This window comes from Pleurodeles waltl, chromosome 8 (assembly GCF_031143425.1).
Source record: "Pleurodeles waltl isolate 20211129_DDA chromosome 8, aPleWal1.hap1.20221129, whole genome shotgun sequence".
NCBI lineage: Eukaryota > Metazoa > Chordata > Amphibia > Caudata > Salamandridae > Pleurodeles > Pleurodeles waltl.
The window spans coordinates 746210363-746230619 of record NC_090447.1 but is presented as its reverse complement, the minus strand read 5'-3'; the positions used below and the strand labels follow the sequence as shown (position 1 = coordinate 746230619).

The window sequence follows — 20257 nt, the reverse complement described above, 5'->3', positions numbered from 1 at the left end:
ACATATATGGGCAAACTTTAGCTATTGGCTGTCTTGAGTGACATCATTTTGTCCGATCACTTGTGAGCATGTGCCTGAAAAGAAGTGCACTTCTGTGCCATAGCTGGTGGGACAATATTTTAATTCACAAATGCTTTTTTCTTTGCCACTTTAATGTGTTTAATGATCCTTATTCTGCGCATTACAGGAATTCCAAGACAATACTGCGTTTTCTTTACGCAAATACGAATCAGATTTTCATTTGTTGTGCATCAAAAACTAAGAGTTTCTTTGCCTATTCTGAGTACACCTTCCTTCCGGGAAGCATGCGTACTGCTATATTAAACTATCTGCTATGTTTTTTTTTTTTTTACACTGATTTCCATTCCATTGCAAACCTTTGGTTGTGAAACTTAGGTGTAAACTGCTTAATGCTTGCAGTAAAAAAAAAATATGCAGCAAACACAGAGCTCTACAACACCAGCACTTCTAGCTTTGCCAGTGCATGTTCAGTTGTCTTTTGAGCATTTTTGGCAATCAAGATTTTAAGACAAGAATACAGTCTCAATAAGGATGGACGTCATTTAGGGATCGCCAGAGGTCGCAGCTGCGACCCCAGGCATTGCCTTTGCGACCCCTGGCCTCAGAGGTGGCAAAATCACAGCCAGGAACATAAGGCCATGGTCCTTAGAGTCGTCTGTTGGGGCTCCACGTTCCTTGTTTTCTGTCAATTTTTATTTACACTAATAGTGAATAATGTTATATTATTCACCTTTGGTGCAATTAAAACATAGAGGACAATAAGCTGGAATATGATTCTCCCTCTCAGCTGAGCTACGCGAAAAATGCTTTTAAATGGACGTTGTGTGCGTGCTTGCAGGTATGTGTGTTTGTGTGGGAGACAGCATGTGTGTGTGTGAATGCGGGTGTGTATGCGTAAGCATGTGTGGAAGTGAAAGTAAATGTCATATGGCGTGTGATGTCCCTTCCGCAACTCCTGGCCTTTTGGTGAATTGACACCCATGAGTAAGGGATTGTGGAAAATGAAAGAAAAAATTAGAATCTTTATTCTAATAATGAAAAAAAATAAAAAATTAATAAAATGTTTAGTGTGTTGCCTTCCTGTGAATGGTATTGACTCATATAGGAGAAATTTCGCCATGTGATCAGCTGGTTATCGAGTTGGCAGAGGGTTTCCGAAACATAGGGGTGAGCCAACTATGTTGTGTAGTTATTTTTTTTTTATCCTGTAGGACTGCTTAGTTTTTTTTTGCAGGTCTTGGATGCAGGGATGACCTCTAGGGGTTTGACTCAACTCCCACACCCCATTTTAATGTTGATCGGTAATTCATTGCTCTCGCTCTGCCTTTTGCCATACTGGGCAGATATAATTAGTGTTTTAAAAGTGCTAAAATTATTAATAATTTCAGTTGTAGTCACTATAAGGACTGTTGACATGTTTTAGGTGCAAAAAGAAAAGGTGATGGATGGAATGCTGAACAATGTCAAACATTCACCCCCAGTACAGAGATCTGGGCCGAAAATCCATCGTTTTTTTGCTGCCCATGCCATTCCAGTTTGGACCCAGCCATATTTAAATCAGTCTTGGCCCTGTTCCCCATGGGAACAGTCCAGCCCGAACTGCCAGGCCAGGTCAGATCTTTCCTGGACTGGAAACAAGCATCCAGGGGCCGGTTTCGGGGTTTCACCCCTCATCAGCCAGGCTAGCTTGAATCCAGTGGCATGGGAAGCACGGGACCCACGTCTGGGCATACCCTTCCCACTTAGGGCGACAAATGCAAAAAGAACAAGTGATGGACGGAATGCTGAACAATGTCAAACATTCACCCCCAGTACAGAGATCTGGGCCTAAATCCATTGGTTTTTTGCTGCCCATGCCATTCCAGTTTGGACCCAGCCATATGCAAATCAGTCTTGAATAAACTATGGATTAAATCTAGATCTTTGTGACTGGGGGTGAATGTTTGATTTGCTCTGTATTCCGTCAATCATCTGTTCTTTTTGCATTTGACATGTTTTAGGTATCTGTTTGATAAATTAGAATGCTCATTCAGATCTTTAACCAACTCTCTGTAAATTTGGTGAACTCTCCATAGTCCACGTACTGTAAATCATAGGTGTGATGGCATTGTTTAATTTCTTACCAATTGTGGCTTTTGGGAACTCTGAGTAAGAGTCTGCAAAATTGACGCCTCAAAGCAAATCCTTAAATTTGTGATTGTCAACTTTCTACAGATCCGAGTTTTAAGACTGGTGGGAACCAGCTACTCTTAACACACTATCATAATGCTCTCAGTTTGAGAGTAAACATCAATATAAATTAATACTGGGCAATATTACCAACTCTGTGTTATCATTTTTGCATAAATTAGTTGGTTGTATCGGGAAGCATGCAAAACAACTAGTTTGTGTGTAAGGTTTCATTCTGCACTTTAATTTCTAAGCCCTGTAAATGTGTTATAGTTTCTCATTTTAGTGAGACTCATTTTTTATTGCTGTAGAACCATCAAATGTGAAGACGGCCTTGCCAGGTTTCAAATATATGCCCAAGTGATCACTGCATATGTCCGCAATGAGCATGTATCTGACTTTTATGGGTTACCCAGTCCTCTAAATACTCAAGGTTGCTTTTGATATGCTGAGCGAATTTCTTTTATTGTCTATGGAATTACACTTGGAAAGCTGTTATTTCGTGCACTAATGTGGCATCCTGACATGGTAACGCTTTACTAGCACCTTACAAAAACGACAGAAGTTCTTACTTGAATACCAAGACACACTCATACACATATCTCAAATCTCTTGCTGCTGTTCTTTCCTTAAATGTTTGTCTAATATAGTACCATGATTCCAACAGTCACTAGAAGAATCAGATGCCTTTGAGATATTTACATGCCATTATTTTTTTCAATCTAAATTGTTTCAAAGTAAACCCAACGGCAATAAAATCTGCACAGATTGGAATTTCATGGCAGACCGTACTCAATGCATTTTGCATACTTTGAAATGGATTGATAACGGGGTGCATTCCATAACATACTAACATTTGAGTGAATAGTCTTTATAAGACATATCAGGTATGAAGGTGAGAACGCATAATTTTGGTTGCACAATCATGTGTTACAGAAGTGACATTATCATGTAATTGAAAATACATATATTGTGTGCCTTAATGTTACCAATGTAAAGTGGTGCATCTAGATCATATTACTGAAGGTGCAACCACAGTAGAACAGTATTAATGTGTGTGTGTGTGTGTGTGTATATATATATATATATATATATATATATGTGATAATGTCTGAATTTAACATGTCCAGTTTTAGTACATGTGCACATTTGTGCTTGTGCATTCTTGTTATATTGTGGTGTAATGTACATAGTCATATCACAGTTATAATTCTTGTTTTGCTTATAGTTTTAAGATGCACTTATAATTATGTACTTTGATTGTGTATTGAATTGTCATAGTAAGTTAGCATAACCAAAGGGCCTGAAATGTTGATCTCATGTATCTAACTTTAAGCATGGAGTTTTGCTCTTGTTGCAATATTCTTTATTTGCAGGTGTATCTGCTTGAGTCTATTGTTAATGAAAGGCATATTGTATGTCTGAGATAGTGAGGTACGGGAGGATACTCTGGCAAGGAGCAATAATGAACCTAGAAACCTGTTTGTGGACCATGCTCCTAGAGGCGCTCAAGGTCCCCCTGATCTTAGGCTGGTGGGGGGCGGACTTGATTGGAGCTGCCAACTTCAGCTGTGCAAGCAAGATGAAAAACTACAGGTGCTTATGACATAGACTTCTCCAAGGTTTGGTAGGTTTAATTGGTATTCACATGGACAAGAGCAGATTCGCTGTAGCCTCTGACCAGAGTATATCCCCTTGAGACTGGGAGGGGTACAGACCTCTACTTTTTATTCATTTTTGTTACTTTATGCTAACCAACACTTCTCTATATTAGAACATCTTCTCAGGTTTCTGCATTGCTTACACTTTACTTTATTTCCCCCAGACTTAGTTAGGATTTCCTTTAGTTTAGGTACTTAGATTGATTCAGCGTATCCAATGATTAAACAAGAGGACCACAATTTATATAATGTTTACCAGTTATTGTTCCTTATCTTTTGTATTGCTGCAACTGACATTTTTGTATGCCTTATGCTTGTATGATTTAACCTCATTTGTGAATTTGTACTAGTATAGCATGTTTTTGATATTCATTTACATAAGTTTGACCCTTAGTTTGTAATAAACTTTTAAACATTACTTTCCGTCTCCGGTATTTAATGTGTGGCGAAATGGGTTACTCTGTTAATTGATTTGAAGTGTTGATTTTAACTCACCTTTACCCGCCTAGACTCCTAAAAAGGTCTGTTGGAAGAAAAGATGAACGAATATGGGCCTGAGCATCATCAGAGGGAAATTGAAAGATTGTGCCATTTCTCTCATGCAACCGTTTCTACAGGCTTTTGGGAAGAATACTTCGACAAATAGCAATAAATATGTTTCACTTAAGGATGACACTGATGTAGGATGGTCATCTAAATATTTTTTTTCTATGGCAAATCACCAGGCACTCTGTTTGCATGAAATGGTAATTTCACAGATTTAGCTCGCTAAAAAAGCAAAAAGGAAAAAACAAGCTGTATGAACTACAACTAAAGTGCCAATCTCTTTTAAAAGGATTAGGATTGGTAGGTTTTACATTGTAACTACATGCATACAATTTTCACAGGGCCATTACAGTACATTTAGTGGTCATTTAATGTTTCTAAAATATGCCATTCAAGATTTAGAATTCTGTAAAGAAATTACCCTTGCTAATTTTTGGCAAGATTAAATCATATTAAAATGATATGGTCATCATTTTAAATTGCATGTTCTTTTCGACCCCTTGTTTTTTTTTTAAAGTGAACTCAATTGTATGTAGTTTCATTTTCACCAAACTGTACACCAAAAACTTGATTCTATCTTGTGTAAAAAATAAAAATAAAAATAATGCTAAAGTAAGCTTGTGCACCCAGGTTTAGTTAAAAGCTAATATATATAAATGGACAGCATATTTAATGATAAAAGATGAACATCAATGCCCTATTGGTAATAATAGTTCTGACCCATTCCTTTTTAATTAACATCTGTTATGTTTTGCCCTCCCGATACTTGAGGTGGTGCAGTCACAACTTCGTCCCATCTTGCAACCCCAAAATCTGATTTGTCTTAAATGTATGTATTTTAATGTTTTTACTGACTCTCATTCTTCTAGAATAATGTATTGTCTTTCACAAAGTGTGTGTAGAATCATTTTTCGGTGTCCACATGTTCAATGAAGTATTTTCCAGTGCTCTTGTTAATTTCATTATGTATAACGAGGCTACATTTGCTCTTTTATGTCTCAACCCCTCAGACTTTAGGAGTTCCGTTTCCTCACTCATTTATTTAATGTATGTCTTTGTCACCTGGTGGTTTAATTTGAGACTCTGATTGTGTGAATGTTATGTGTGCTGTAAACTGCTAGGTCTGCCGGCTGTAGATTAAGAGGATGGCTCAATCAACATCAATTGGCTCTAAAACCTAGACTGTGTTACTCCGAAAGTAGAATGATTAAGAATCCTGCATGTGTTGCCTTTTTATTAACAATTGTTGTTTGAATTACTGATTGGTTTATGCTCCCTGAACCAGCATTGTAATCACTCACGACCAATTGAAAATAGTCTGTCCTTTGTGGCTTTTCATGCACAAGTAGTGCATGTTGATTATACTTAGTTTTAACTGCATCCTTTGTACAGCAGAGAATTGTCTTCACAAATCTGTGTATGACCTGTACACCTATATGTGTTTGAAGTTTCAGATGGCATATGACTTCATATTGTCACTGACTAATGACTCCTGTCGCCTCCCCCAAAATTTCTTTAAAAATTCACAGGGTGAAAGATCCTCCCGCATGAGAGTCTCTGCTGTCAACATTGATATTATGTGATTTGCAACTAACTAAGGCAGCTTCTGTCACTCCAGCAAAGGTTTGAGGTCATTTATGTCCTCCCTCGTCCTTAGAGTGTTTAGTTTCCACTAAAATAATGCCCCATTTTTATGTCGAGCGTGCAGGTGCTCTGATGTGTTGCAATCCATCTGTGGGTTTTTACCACGCCCACTGAATGCCCATCAATATCACTCGTTCATGGGCTTGCATTTAAAAAATCCTTTGTTATTGATAAATGCTTTGTTTGTCTCTCCTTGGGGAAGTTTTGTTACTGTCTCAGCCATCGACCCTGTTACATGGATAATTGCACGCTTGCTGATACGTTTGACTGCGAGCGAACTTCTTCTTCCTTTTGTGCCTCTCCTTCACACTCACACTCTTGGCGGCTGTGGCATTTTGAATTGGCTTGCTTATGTCAATTGTTTAACTTTTCATTTTCAATTTATGTGGCAAGAAAAGCATGATGTAGTGGTGTGTAGTCATATAAAGTTCTACGCATTGTCTACTTTTCTCACATATATTAAACTATTTTAACAAATTGCATTGAACGTTTTTAAACGCTTTTAACACTTTCCATTGAACATTATATCCTTTAACTTTAGTGATAAGACAGACTTATTAAAATGCAGTTACTCATACAAGAACATATTATCTGCATTGCCGTTTGCACTGTAACAAATCAGACTGGTCCACACAGCATGTACTAAAATAGAATAATACTTAAATAGTTTCAGTTTTGATGATAAATGAATAGAATCTCCGATCGAGGTCAAATTTCAGCCCTCTTTTCCTTCCTTCCTTCCTTTCTGTTACGTCCGAGGTGTCTGCTGCATCCCCTTCCTGTTCCGGAGGGTTGCGTGGATGTGCACTTTGTAGTGATCTTGCGTGCCTCACTTCTACATGACTGTAGCCTATCACCGTAGAGTAGTAGTAGCATATGTTAACCACAAGTTTCCTTTCTATTCTTGGTTAAGGGAAGTCTTGCAACGAAAAAACGTTATGTGTGTTTCAATCTTTGAGGCAGATTGGACTCTGTAATTCAAGTGATTACACAAACATTGGTTTTATTTATTTTAAGACTCACAGTAGGAAGAAAAATACTGGCATTATAGTCAGTACAATCTTTTTGAACACCACACAGTTGCTAGGTAATACTACAGTTGTCATAGCTAGCGTTAGTCATGTAAAAATCTTCTTGTCAGGCTATTTCAGAGCCAAAGAATCTTAACTAGGAGTTAAATATCCCAAAGTTTAGAAAGAATTTCCAAAGGCAAGGGCTTCTATATGGGTTTAGTTGCTTTGTGTAGGTTTCACAGTCCTCAGCTGGCTACCTAGTCTGATTCCCTTTTTTATGTCACTGATTACATGACCCATGTCTACATATACTCTTTATGTGGGTAAAGCCACATTGACACTAAGTAGGTCTGCAATGGTTGCCATATACGTATAGGCCTGCTGCTTGGTGTTAGGGCAGAGTAATACACACTCAGTTGGTCATTACAATATATAAGGTCTGCTAGGCAATCTGTTGTAGTGGTTGTTTTATTCTGTCCCCAGAGATGCTACCTTTCTTTTCGTCAGCAGAAGCGCAATATATGTAAAATGTCTGACCAATGGGTGTATCTGCTCCATATACCCCAAGGCCGCTTCGGGGGGATGGTGATATGACAGTTTCAATCATCTTGAAAATAAATACAGACAATTAGCACCAGCAGTCTACAATTTTGGGGCATCCATATCTGAAGTAAAAAGTAAGCATCCAGGGTTTGATATCAAATGCAGTAGATGATAAATGACAGGTTGAATTAACTGTTTTTTTGGCGGGTGCTGTAAGTATGATGGAAAAAATCGAAAAATGAGTCTCAATTTACCATTGGAGGGACTGCACTGCAGTCTAGTTGCAATAATATGTCCACTCCTTTATCCTAGAACAGTGGTTCCCAACCTGTGGTCCGAGGACCCCTGGGGGTCCACGAAGCCTCCTCAGGGGGTCCGCAACTGCTTAGAAAATTAAATAATATTAACAGATTAGGGCCCCAACTTTTAGTATTGACTCAGTGGGGGGTCCTCGGATTCCAATAATGATTCAGTGGGGGTCCCGGGTTCCAGTAGGAATAAAGTGGGGTGTCCACAGAAGTCAAAACGTTGGGAACCACTGTCCTAGAAGATGGCCCTAGGCTGAATTCCTGTCTGTTTTTTGGCATGCAGCTTTGCAAAAGTGGCTTCAGATTGTATTACTTCGTAAGGCTGGGCTGTGTTTCTGTTGAGGGAAGTGTCATGATAAGAGACCACGCCTTGCACAGCTTTGGTTCTAGAAGGAAATCTAGTGCTGCACAGTGTCCTTAGTTGAAATTAAGTGCGCTTGTCATGGCAGTGACTTCCACCTCATCATAAAAGGTAGTATATTGTAAAACAAAGAAAAAACGTTCCCTCTGGGAACAAGTCCTTTTATTGTGTGTGGTTGCTTCCCAGTTCCTTATTTAATAAAGAGATAAAATTTCTGAAGTGAGCAGGCTGAATAGGTGCGACTGTTCTGGAGAATTCAGGATAGGAAATTAGGCACATTTTCTGATTCTATCCCATGCCAATTGTGGGCTAGCTACTGTTAATTTCAACCTGGCTTCCATGAGGAATCTGTCCAACCAGCATGCGTAATGGGGTAGGATATGTAGTGTCCTGTTCTACTGCTAGATGGGCCACGTTTGGTGGATGGTGTTCCCAGTGGCATGCATATTGTGCTTGCATGCAGTAGTACTATAACTTGAAGTTGGGGGCAGATAGCCCTCCTTGATCATACAGTAATAATAAAATTCTCCACCTGAGTCAGGGTTGCCCCAATCCCATGCCAGTGTGATCATGTGTGACCTACGTGTATTGGAAAAAAAAGTTTTATTTAGGGTAGTTGATGTGCCTGGGATAAAGCCAGGAGGACCATATGTGGGAGGAGCAGTAGAAGTCTACTTGTCAAAGCTTTTGCCAGTATTTTAGTGCCCATGTAATTTAGAGGTAGAAATAGATATTAATCTCATTGTGCACGTTTTTTGTTTGGTTTCATTTTGTTTGGTTTTTATTAGTGGCACCAGTGTAGTTTCCCCTCGTATTACTGTTAGGGCTTTTTTAGAGGTTTTTTTTTTTTTTCCCCCATTTTTTTCCCCATTTTTTTCACCATTAACTTGGTCACCGTTTCGCCAATCTTAATGACATTTTCAAAAATCTTAAGTTAATTACTTAAGTTGCTGTCTTGAAAGTTTTGGGGGTGATTCATAAAGTGGGGCCAAGAAAAAGGGTGTGGTCCCAAAACGTGTTTTCCCCATGCAGTTTCCCATAGGGATTTGGAACACAACTACAGCCAAACTGCTGAAATTACACCACATCTGGCAGAAAGCTAGAGCTTGGGCCAGAACGATTACTTTGTGATATGGTGCAAATCCATTCAATAGTTTTTGAAATGTTAAAGGAAAAAGAAATAGAGATATCTAAAGGCGCTGATCCTCTGTGGATTTGATTGATCTCATGCTGAGAGCTGATTTGCTGCCATCACTTCAACCAGGAAGTATTGGCAGCCATTATGAAACTCTGACTCAGCTTAGTCCCCCAAAAAAGTAAAAAAAAAAAAAAAAAAAAGAGAGAGAAGGGAGCAGGGTTAGAATAACTTGTCCTCGTAGACCTGATGTTGGGGACCTGGGAACATATATAGTTGTTGATTTTGAGGAGGGGGCGCATGCACCACCCTCCCCAGACTGATACTAGCTCCAGGGCCAGGCCAGCGTTAAATGAAGAGGAGAGGGGGGCATATGCCAACCAACCCAGGCTCTTTACAGCCCCAAGAAGCACCACCTCCCTGGGGCAAGATCAAAGAAATACAGGGGAGCAGAGCCACATAGACCCCTCTCCTGGGTCTATTACAGCCCCGGGGATGACCACCTCCATGGGGGTAGCCCGAGTTAGAAAAATGGGAGGGGGGCTCCTGGTGACCACCACCTCCCCAAGGCAGACCCTGCAAAAACAAAGGTGCTGGGCAGCATCGCCCCCCTCCTAGAGCCATTAATGGAGCTGCCTGCAAGCTAGGCCCTACAGCCAACCCCGCAGCACACAGACTAAGGCTGTGAGTGGCACAGGGTTGGGTACCTATGAGTCATTAAATAACTGCAAGATTTGTAATAAAATCAGTGAATAAAACTGTGCATGGTGGGTGTGCGAGTCATAGTTACCATAGGGCATTAGTTAGTTTCTTGAGATATCTGTTGAATTTCCCCAGTTTTGTGCGCAGATAATCTGACCCTAACTATAACATCCTTCTAACATTTGGATTTTCAGTGGGGAAAAAAAATAAATATATATATATATATATATATTTATTTATTTATATATATATATATATATATATGTGGTGGTTTGTTATAGTTAGGACCTAGTGTCTGTAGAAAAGGCAATTTTGATTTGCCTTGATCTTTGGCACCGCTTGACGAATCCTAAAATAAAATTCCAAAAAAATTAGACAGACACGTTGGCTGTGGTCTGGAAAGTTAAGGGGTGATCCGTCAAGCAGGGACCGTGAAAAACGGCATGGCTTAAAAAAAGATGTGCTTCCAATGTTAATTCCCAGAGGGATTTTGAACAGGTCTACAGCCCAAACCACTGGATGGAATTACACCAAATTTGGAAGAAAGTTAGCTCTTGGTCCAAAAAGCCCCTTTTGGTTATTTTTGTTATCCGTTCAGTAGTTTTTGAAAAATGTAAGAAAATCCAAATTCATATATATAAAGGGCCACAAAGGCTCCGGGTACTCTCCTGAACGCGTGCTTAGATCTGTTTGGCTGCCAACACTTAAACAAGGAGGTGTTGGCAGCTATGTTGTGATTCTGCTTCAACTGAGTCCCAAACAAAAATGTAAAAAATAAGAAAAGGGGTCAGGGTAGGAACACCCTGATCCTTTACCTTAGCTCTTGTGTTGAGGTCTCAGAGGGACCCCCAGGGCTTAAAGCTTTTTTCTTTTCTGGCTCCGCCGAAATGTTTTAAAAAAAACAAGTGCGGACTCCCATGCTTGTTTTGTAAACAACCTCCCAGGGGCTTTCGAAAATAAAGTGCATCCACTCACAGACTCACTGAGACACTGATGCACCCATTCTCACACCGAGGCAGACACTCTCACAGCCACTCTCACAGCCACTCTCACACCCAGATACACCCTCTCCCACCCAGAGAGACAGGTTGCAGCTAACTACCACTTTGCATGGCCTTTGGCTGTGCGCAGAGTGGGGTTGGGTGGTTAGGGGGTTTGGCTGCAGAGTTTGACCGCAGGCCAGGCCCCACGGCCAACCCCCACCGAGCACAGCCTTTGTGTGCATCATGGTGTTGGGTGGTTATAGGAAGTTGGACACAGCCAACCCCAGCATGCACTGCCAAAGGCTGTGCATGGTGGCGGTGGTTGGATTAACATATAGTAATAAAAATTACTTTGTTAAAAAAACATAGAAATTCACTGAAAAAAAACACAGGTCACAGGGGCATTACTGTAAGGAAATAGAATTAAAAAAAACATAGAAATTCACTTTAAAAAAATGGTTACATGGATGTTATAGTTAGGCTCTTATTTTAAATGTATGAAACCATTGAAATTCACCTGTTATGGTTAGTTATCTCAAGTAACTATAACTCTTGACCTAAGGTAGCTATAACTCGTACCTTCACCATGCACTGCTAATTACCCCACAAATTATAACATTCATGACATCTTTGATAACATCATTAATAATATCAACGTAATTTTTGCAGTAAAGAATTTTATGAAAAAACTGTGCATGGTGGGGGAACGCACAACCAAAGCCCTACATAGTGTGGGGTTGGCTGCCTTATCTGTTAGACCTCTAGTTGCAGGCTCCTTACCTCTGAGTTTTCCCCAGCTGTCAGACTAGATCCGGAGATTTTCCTTAGCAGAACCACCTGCGTGGTGTGAGGTGGTATCGATCGGCTCTGCCTCATTCGCGTCGGATATGATATTGCAGTTCCTATGTAGGTGCCACTTCGGTCCGCTGGCGTCCGTTCTTTTCTTTACACGCCAGCAAATGCTGATCCGAAGAGAGCTACCCCGCAGTAATTAGGTGACTCACTTTTTTTTTTTTTTACTTTGTCAAAGATTTTTTCTTGTATTCTACTCCTGGTGTATCGAGGATGTCATCCAGGAAAAACAGGCTTCAAGCTCTGTAGATCTTGTCACTGGGCCATCAGCACCTTGTGTTTTGTTTGGTCCCTAGAGCGCAACCATGACCGGAAGTTGTGCTCAGAGTGTCAGGCCATGCATCCCAAGGCTTTGAGAGAGTAGCCCCTAAAGCTGATGGTGGCCCGACACTCGCCTTCGCTCAAGTTGAGATCTCATTTGAGAGGAATTTCCCGTAATTGCCTTCGGTGGGGTAGGTCCATCATTGTCGTCCCACTCCCAGCCCTTGGGGCCATCAGGTAAGTTGAGAAACAAGAAGAAATCGAAGTTTTTTCTGCTTCTCATCCGTCGGCCAACGAGACGAAGGAGTGTCAACTTTCTAGGTCTCCCTCTGCAGAGCCTGTGCTTTGGCTGACTCCAAGTTTTCCCAGGTTTCTGGGAGCTGAAGCGACCCCTGCCCAACTCAAAACTTTTTATGAGGCCATGCACCTCATTTGTGAGCAGTACAATACCGCTGGAGCACCTTTCTGCCCCATAGTTAGAAGGGGCCCCTTCAGGCTCTGTGCCTGCGGCTTCGTCCTTGGAACCAAGGGGTACCAAAGTATCCATTCCTGGTTCCAGACAGGTGTTGGTCGTGCCAAACCCGACAGCCATGGGGGTGCCATCCCCATTGTAGTCCCTGACTCTTGACACTGAGCCAGATGGGCATTGTACGACGTGGATTCAGACAGGGGCCTTGCCTCCTAGGTCAGATCCTGAGCCCTTTTCTTATGGGTTAAGTTTTGGGGATGCAGGGGGGATTGTTACTGGACTCTTTAGCATACCAGCTCCATGAAGACCAACCTATGGACTGGCATATAGACTAGGGTGAAGCCAGCAGATTGGATACTTCTCCAGATACTGTCATGTTTTCTACCCCTACCATGCCTATAGAGGAGGGAGCTTCTTACTCTATGGTGGTGAGGAGGGCGGCTGAGGTCCTGGACCTTGAGTTGCCATTGGTGGCCAACAAGACTAATCTGCTGACAGGGATGCTACAACTGGGACTTCCACCTCAGAACCCCTGTTCTCATATAATGGCTACATGGTCCAGACCCAGCACATGGGCTCCTGTGATCAGCATAATTGCCTGCCAGCACTGCCCAGCTCCGGGGAGTTCCACGTTTCCTGCTGCAACACTCCAACACTGAGAACTTAACCGAGCTTCAACCTCTAAGGGTGCGTTCCCTTCTGCTCCCCCCGATAGAGAATCCATTTCTGTGTCTCACGTATATTTCCATTTATCAAAACAAAAATGTGTCAAGAGGATATCAGCCTACCACAGAGGTTGATTTAGGTTAAATCCAAAAACTGTTGGATAGTAAGGGATTTGGTGCAAAGTGAAGTGAAATTACTGTTTTTCTTTTTCTTTTTGCTTGGTTCAGCAATTAACTCCTCTGTTTTTTTTTTTTTTTTTTTTTTTTTTTAAACTAATCTCTGAAATTGTTGCATATAAATGCTATTGCCAGCTCTCTGTTGACAAGTTTGCTGTACAATTAGGAAAATGTCAGTAAAGAAAACCTACATTCATGCAGGTGTGATCATGCCTGGTAATTATTAGGTTTCTGTTTTTAAGGGTACAAACCCTCCATGCCAGCCCTTCGGCTACGCAGGAGAGAGGTAGTGGAGGCTGCCAATCCTCCCACCCTTTGGGTAAATCTGGGAGAGTTGCCAGTTATTTATCTAGTGGGGCATGACTTAGACTGTAAAAAGCAGAAACTAAAATAATGAAATGGTGTCTGAGGTATTCACACATGACAACAAATAAAAAAGAACTCTTATTTATTTGTTTGAAAGTTGTACTGCTATTCAGGTTAAGGAAAGGCCCACAGACTAAAGAGCATTAACCTTGTAATGCTGTATGTGCTGTGTGTGTGAAATAATGTATGTGATTAGATAATATGTCATTATTGAGATGGAGAGGTCATCAGCAATACACGTGGGATGGGTTCTTTAGCATATCTCACAATTGCGGTGATTTTTAGGTTTTGTATCCTAATCTTTATTGAGCTAACGTTTGTAGAAGAATCTGTGTACCAAACGGTTTGTCCTCTTTTGAGTAGAGAAGGCCAACTTTGTTTCACGTTTTTAGTGATTATTTATGTGATACAAGTTGACCGTAGGCCAAAGTAAAATCCTTGTGCGCAAACGCCCACTGCATGTGCAGCAGATGGTTCCGGAGTGTGGCATTTTGTGTAACCTAATCCCCTGAGCTCTCAGCAAATTGTGCTCTGTGTCCAAGACTCTGCCCATTTCTGCACTGTGCGGTGCCTATTTGTTGTCTCTTAAAAAATAAAATAATAATAATAATAATAATTTACGGTCGATTTGGGGACCCACACAAGAGACCATGAATCCATATTTTTTATTTTTTTATTTTAATGATCAGATTTCCCCCCTCTCCCCTTACGCTTGATGATCCCACTTACATGTCCCCAAATGCTTTTCTATGAGTAACATCTGCTTCCCTGCATCAGGTAATTGCTGTCGCAAAACATTTCTTCTGCCAGCAAATAAGTTCATTTGAGTTCTGATATTCTGATGAATTTGCAGCTAGAAGGTGAATGTTGAATTTGCCCTGCACATTCAGGTCTTGTGATTCGCACACTGCAAATTAAATTCTAAAATAGCTGCTTAATGCAACATATTAATTGTGCACATATGGCCCAGCACCTATTAATTAAGAGCAGTGTGGCTGTTGGTGATCCTAGTACCAACATATATATAGCTTGATTGGACTCATAATTTTTGAGGACTAAAACTATGCAGGCGGCTCGTTTAACATCATGCATCATGCATTTCTTCCTCCTGGCGTTTATTACTGCAGGACATGCAAACACATCAGTGCACTGCTATTTCCTCGGATGCCTTTTATACTGTTTTACCCCAGCAAACATCGTTAAAACGCAATTCTTATTTTTAAGTGCTGGACAGGGACTTCAGACTTCGCTGTGTAGCATCTTTGAGCAGATAAACCTTATTACAATTACTAATTGTAACCCTTCTCCGCAATTAAGCCATTCTGAGAACGTAGTTTGTGATTTTAAGTTTGCGCCCTACTGTTTTACGAACGAACCACGTGCCTATATCCGCTTTCCCTGTTATGGATCAGCTCCATCTGTAACATGAGTTTACATTTTTACTTAAACTCTACACGGTACATTCACTTGTGGGCGGGCAGTTGTCCTTATTGGTTTTGGGAGCTGCATATGGTAATCACAACATCCTAAGTAGCCTCAGTTAGTCTTCAGAAGACTGTCACCTTGTTACTGCTTGACTGAAATCCCTAAAAACAACTTTGAAGGTGATGTTCTAAAAACACGATTAAATTGCCTATTTGCAGTAACTTTGAAATGAATGTATTTTCTTTCATCACTTGATATATTATAATTTTACTTTTTGAGCTTGCGTGCTATGTTAGAAACGAAGACACCGACAGTTTTACAAGGTTTGCATTTCTGTAATTGCTAACCAGCTTTGCACAAGGGACTGGGCAGCATAAACAGTACTGGCATACATGCTCTGCAAATGCTTTTGATTAAGTAAATGTGTGTAACAAGCTCAAAAACATTAGGGGATGGAGGAAAAATGACCTGGAAAATGTAGGCCATACAGTTTTAAGAAATAAAAGGCTGTCAATATCCAAGACTTCAGTGCCTTTAGTGCAGTTCTGGTTATGTTTTGCTGTCAAATTTAGGTTGGCTTGAAAATTAGACTATCCTATAGCACTGCTTCAATTTATATTAAATAGAAATAAAGTAAGGGCTATAAGGAAGGGTCCTTTGGCACACAAGCTTCAATTGACATACAAGCAGAAGGGATTATTAAAGGCAGTATTTACAGTTTTTTGTTGCAAGGATGAGGAAAAACTGAAAAAAATAAACTGTACCCAGCAACACTAGTGAGAATCTACTGGGACAGAGGGATAGACTTATGAGCACGTGAGGTTGGCGTGATTATTTTGTGATACACTTCGACCCTAAGCCAAAGTAAATTCTCTGTGCGCCTGCACACTGCATGAGGATAACGAAGAGCATGCAGGAGAAAGAATGAGGAGCGGGTGGTACGAATGAGAAGGGATGGGGATGAGATCCAGTAGCCTCAGGTGAGGGAGAGACAGGCCTGTGAGCAGTGAAAGTTCCACTCCTGTGGAATGAAAAATAGTGTACAATGTGTTGAAGGTTTTCTTCTTGATAAATTGTTGTACCTTATATACTTGGAACGTCCTTTCGTTGTTCACACTTGTGCCATTTGAATACCTGTTGACAAAGATATTCTAATACTTTTGTATTCTTGTTTTGTTGAACAAGTATGGAGCAGGAGCTTGAACTGAACTAGAAACAATGCTTACTTACGCTATGTAATGTCCTTGCTTGCAGATGGCCAAAAGAGGAAGAAGTCTTTGAGAAAAAAACTAGACTCACTGGGAAAGGAGAAAAACAAAGACAAAGGTAATGCAGCCTGTTTCAGCTGCTGTGGTCTGGGGATGGGGCAAGTGGCGCTGGCTTAAAGGCTGAATTTACATTTTTATTGTATGAAATATTTTCAACACGTTTCTGCTTGAATAACACTTGTTGCAGAAAAAAAGAGATCTTGTATCAAAACTGTAATGTTACTTTAAAGATGCTAACATGCTATGTCAGCCATATTGCTTCATGGTGTGGTTAAATGAAATGTGTGAATTTGAATGCTGACTATTTTAACCCGATGTCATTGACAGAAGCACTTGGATTCTTATGTATTGAAAGTGATGGTGGTGACCGAAACCATGGTTGGCCACGTTCTAGCAACATGAAGAAACAAGGCTGACAATGCAGTGTGTGTGTGTGTGTGTGTGTGTGTGTGGAGCTTTTTTTGGAAATTTCAAAACGGGCCTTTGGGTTGGGTACACAGTGTTGGGTTTAAGAGTGAAAGAGTTAGTTGGGATTGTAATGGCTGATTGTTTGATCTAGGAGGTTACGTTGGAGACTGATTTCATATTGGGAGAGGGGAATAGTCATCAGCCAGGTAGCACACACACAGCCTGGTGTCTGGCAGATTGCAACACTGAGCTAAATAATTTTGTATTAGAAGGTACTCCTGAAGTATGGGGACTGTGGAAAAGATACACTTTCTAGATGCACTATACAGGGCCCTGCTACGAGTGCAGTGCTACCCCTATTCTCTAATTTAAAATAGAGGTTAGTATGATCAGATTTATATGTTGGAGAGAGAGACACGGGCTTTCTCAAGACGTAGTTATTTACATGGGCAAGTTGAACAACTACCTAAAAAGGATCCGGGATAAACCATACAGAGAGGAGGTTTACCTTTGGTCTATTCTTACAAAATGTGGTAGTGTAGTGATTGATGTGAAATAAGTTGATCAAAAACCCAGTGTTTGCTGGGAGCAGTCACCTAGCAGCTAAAGATCCGTCCCATTTTCATGATTGAAAATTCTGATTTTCCACCCTCTGAGATTTTTAGGTAACAGAAGTTTTCAGTCTAAGACAATCACTACAAAGGGTTGTCTCATCATGGCTACTTTCTGAAGCAGTGCATGTGGTTAGTTAGTATATATAATAACCAATGAACAACCCTTCAATGGTATTCAAAACTTCAAAAATGAAAACTTGCAGCAAGAATACAAAACTGCTGAATTGGCAAGTTTTGCCAGAAAGATCCAGGGAAAAATGCCTCTCAGCTTGAGGCTAAACTCAAATACTTATGATTCAGTCTTAAACTCCCAGAGTTCAGAGGCATTCTACGCTCTTTAATGGCCACAACAACAGGTCTACGACATCAAGTCAGCTCCTCAGTCACACAACTTTGTTCCTCAATTCTTGCTGACCAAAGATTCAATATGATAGAGGCTAAGGTACATCAACACCTGCAGATATTGACAGTGCACGAAGAGGCTACTGCCAGCACGTCACATGAAGGGAGTGAGTACAAGGTGAGCTCTTCAATTCTATGGCCAGAGTTGCTATTACACCAGTTAATAAAGGGGTAAAACTGAAGATTCATCCCTCTGGGGAATGCATAAAATAAAGGAACAAGCATTAGAAACTAAAGTTCTAGATTTCCCCTTGGATGATACTCCTTCAGGAAAACATACTGTTATTCAAAAAGAACTTTTAAATGAAATCATCAATCACTGCCATTCTTGAGTGTCAATAACATCCAGAAGGAGGTTCTCACCTTAAAAGTCAAAGGGGGATCAAACGGTGTCTTATTGAAAGAGCTCACTAACTGGAATAATGGCAGCAAGTTTTGGCAGGAGAGAAAGACTAAACAAGAGCTTATCTCGAAACCAGGGGGCTGGACATTTACACTTGAATCTGGAGGTAAAACCGTTAAGCTATGCAGCAAGAGAACCACTCAAGCTGGGATGTCCACCATCGACCTTAGAAATCGCTAGCCTGTGCAATCAGGGTTTCAGGCTGTCAAATTATTATACAGGTCGTCACACTTCTAATCTGAATATTCCATCCTATCATACCATCATTCCAGCATGGATCCGACTATACATATAGGGCGTAGTAAGTTCTTTTACAAAACAGTCAACAGACTTTAAAGTAGGATGCATGCCCAAAGGTGCCCTACAACTGACCTTTTCAATTTGATGCAGGGAAAAACTTAGAAACCAGATAGCTTTGGCCGGGACCACAGGATTAACTATGACATTTGGCATTATACTTGGCAGATGTTTGGCAAAGATGAGGACAACTGTCTAGAATGTGTGTCACTGATTAATAAACTGTGTGTAGAAATAAGGGACCTGAGAAAGAAAGTCTAATAGGTCAGGCAAAGCAACTTAGCAAGCAGGTTGTTCATGTAAAGGAACCTATATCAATTACACACCCTACCTTCTGAAAAATAAGCTGTCTATACAGACAATGCTTTCGAAAGAGGTTTTAACAGATGGAGAAAGTAAAATTGCGAGTAAAAGCACCAAGGGGTTTGCCAGATCAATAACGGAAAATAAGCCAACTGTTCAGCTGACCAATCCCTAGAGATAGTGGAAAGAAGGGGATATCTCCTGAAAGAACAAGTGGGGAAAACAGAATGGTCAGGTCCCAAGATCAACAGAATCCCAGAGGAATTATTCCTGCTTTAGGATAAGTAATATGAAAATATAGATCATGGGGTGTCAAATTGGATAAAGGATGCAAGGAATTTTGCAAACTGTAGCCTACTGCCAGCATCCAAAAGCAAGGAAGAGAGTCATTGAGAAACAAAATGTAGCAATAGTGTACCGATAAATTAGGTGACAATACTGTTAAAATAAATGATCTACAGATTGTACAATGCCTCCAATGTAGTCTTGATAGCGATAGCAGTTGCATCCGAGATGGCACTAGTGGCACAAATCTGTTTGGCTACATGCGGAGATCCAGGCCACTAGCAAATAATTTTACAGCCATCAGAATTGTGCTTGAACCAAAAGTAAGGTGGGAAAATCACGACCGCACACCTACTGGACCAAAAAGTTTTGATTAGCATGAAACCACACTTATCAATACAGACCACGTTAGCCATATAACCAAAATTGATGAGACAAATAAGAAATTGTGACTATGAAAACAATATCCACAGTTCCTCAGTGGATGCAAGGATACTAAGTGGCCAGAAAAAGTCAGATAATGTAGAGCAGAAGGTGATGCCCATAAAACAAATCAATTTGGCACACCACAATCTGTGAAGGGAGAGGCCCTGTCCAAAGAAAATTGAGAAGATTTGAAAAGGATGGAAAAGTGACTAATGAGATGTTTGAGATATGTGACCGCAAGTTCAGAAGGCAAAGGAAATGGGCATGGGGGAAGAGGTGGGTTACCAAGTATATGTTATATAGTTGGAACATTAATAAAATACATTTTTTTAAAAGTTCTCCTACCAAATCTGGCCAAATCAGAACGATTAGTTTTGAGCCACAATAATCGGGACTCTAATTTTAGAGTCTGGGAACCAAATAATCATCTCATAGAAAGTGACAGGTATTTTCCAGCAAATGGGTGACCGTTACTTTCTAAAATGCCTAACTACAAGCAACGTAATAGTACTCCAAGAAAACATTTAAGAATTGGGTCCCTAATCAGGTC

At 40.5% G+C, this 20257-nt stretch overlaps 1 protein-coding gene across 3 annotated transcripts in view; it reads left to right on the top strand.

Moving 5' to 3' along the window:
* The window catches only part of ARHGAP6 (Rho GTPase activating protein 6), an 866594-nt gene that overhangs the window by 487168 nt on the left and 359169 nt on the right, over positions 1-20257 (top strand). For all 3 annotated transcript variants that reach the window (XM_069204992.1, XM_069204993.1, XM_069204994.1), the window contains exon 3: positions 16556-16627. In XM_069204992.1, coding sequence (XP_069061093.1) covers positions 16556-16627 — 72 coding nt within the window. The remainder of the gene's footprint in view (positions 1-16555; positions 16628-20257) is intronic.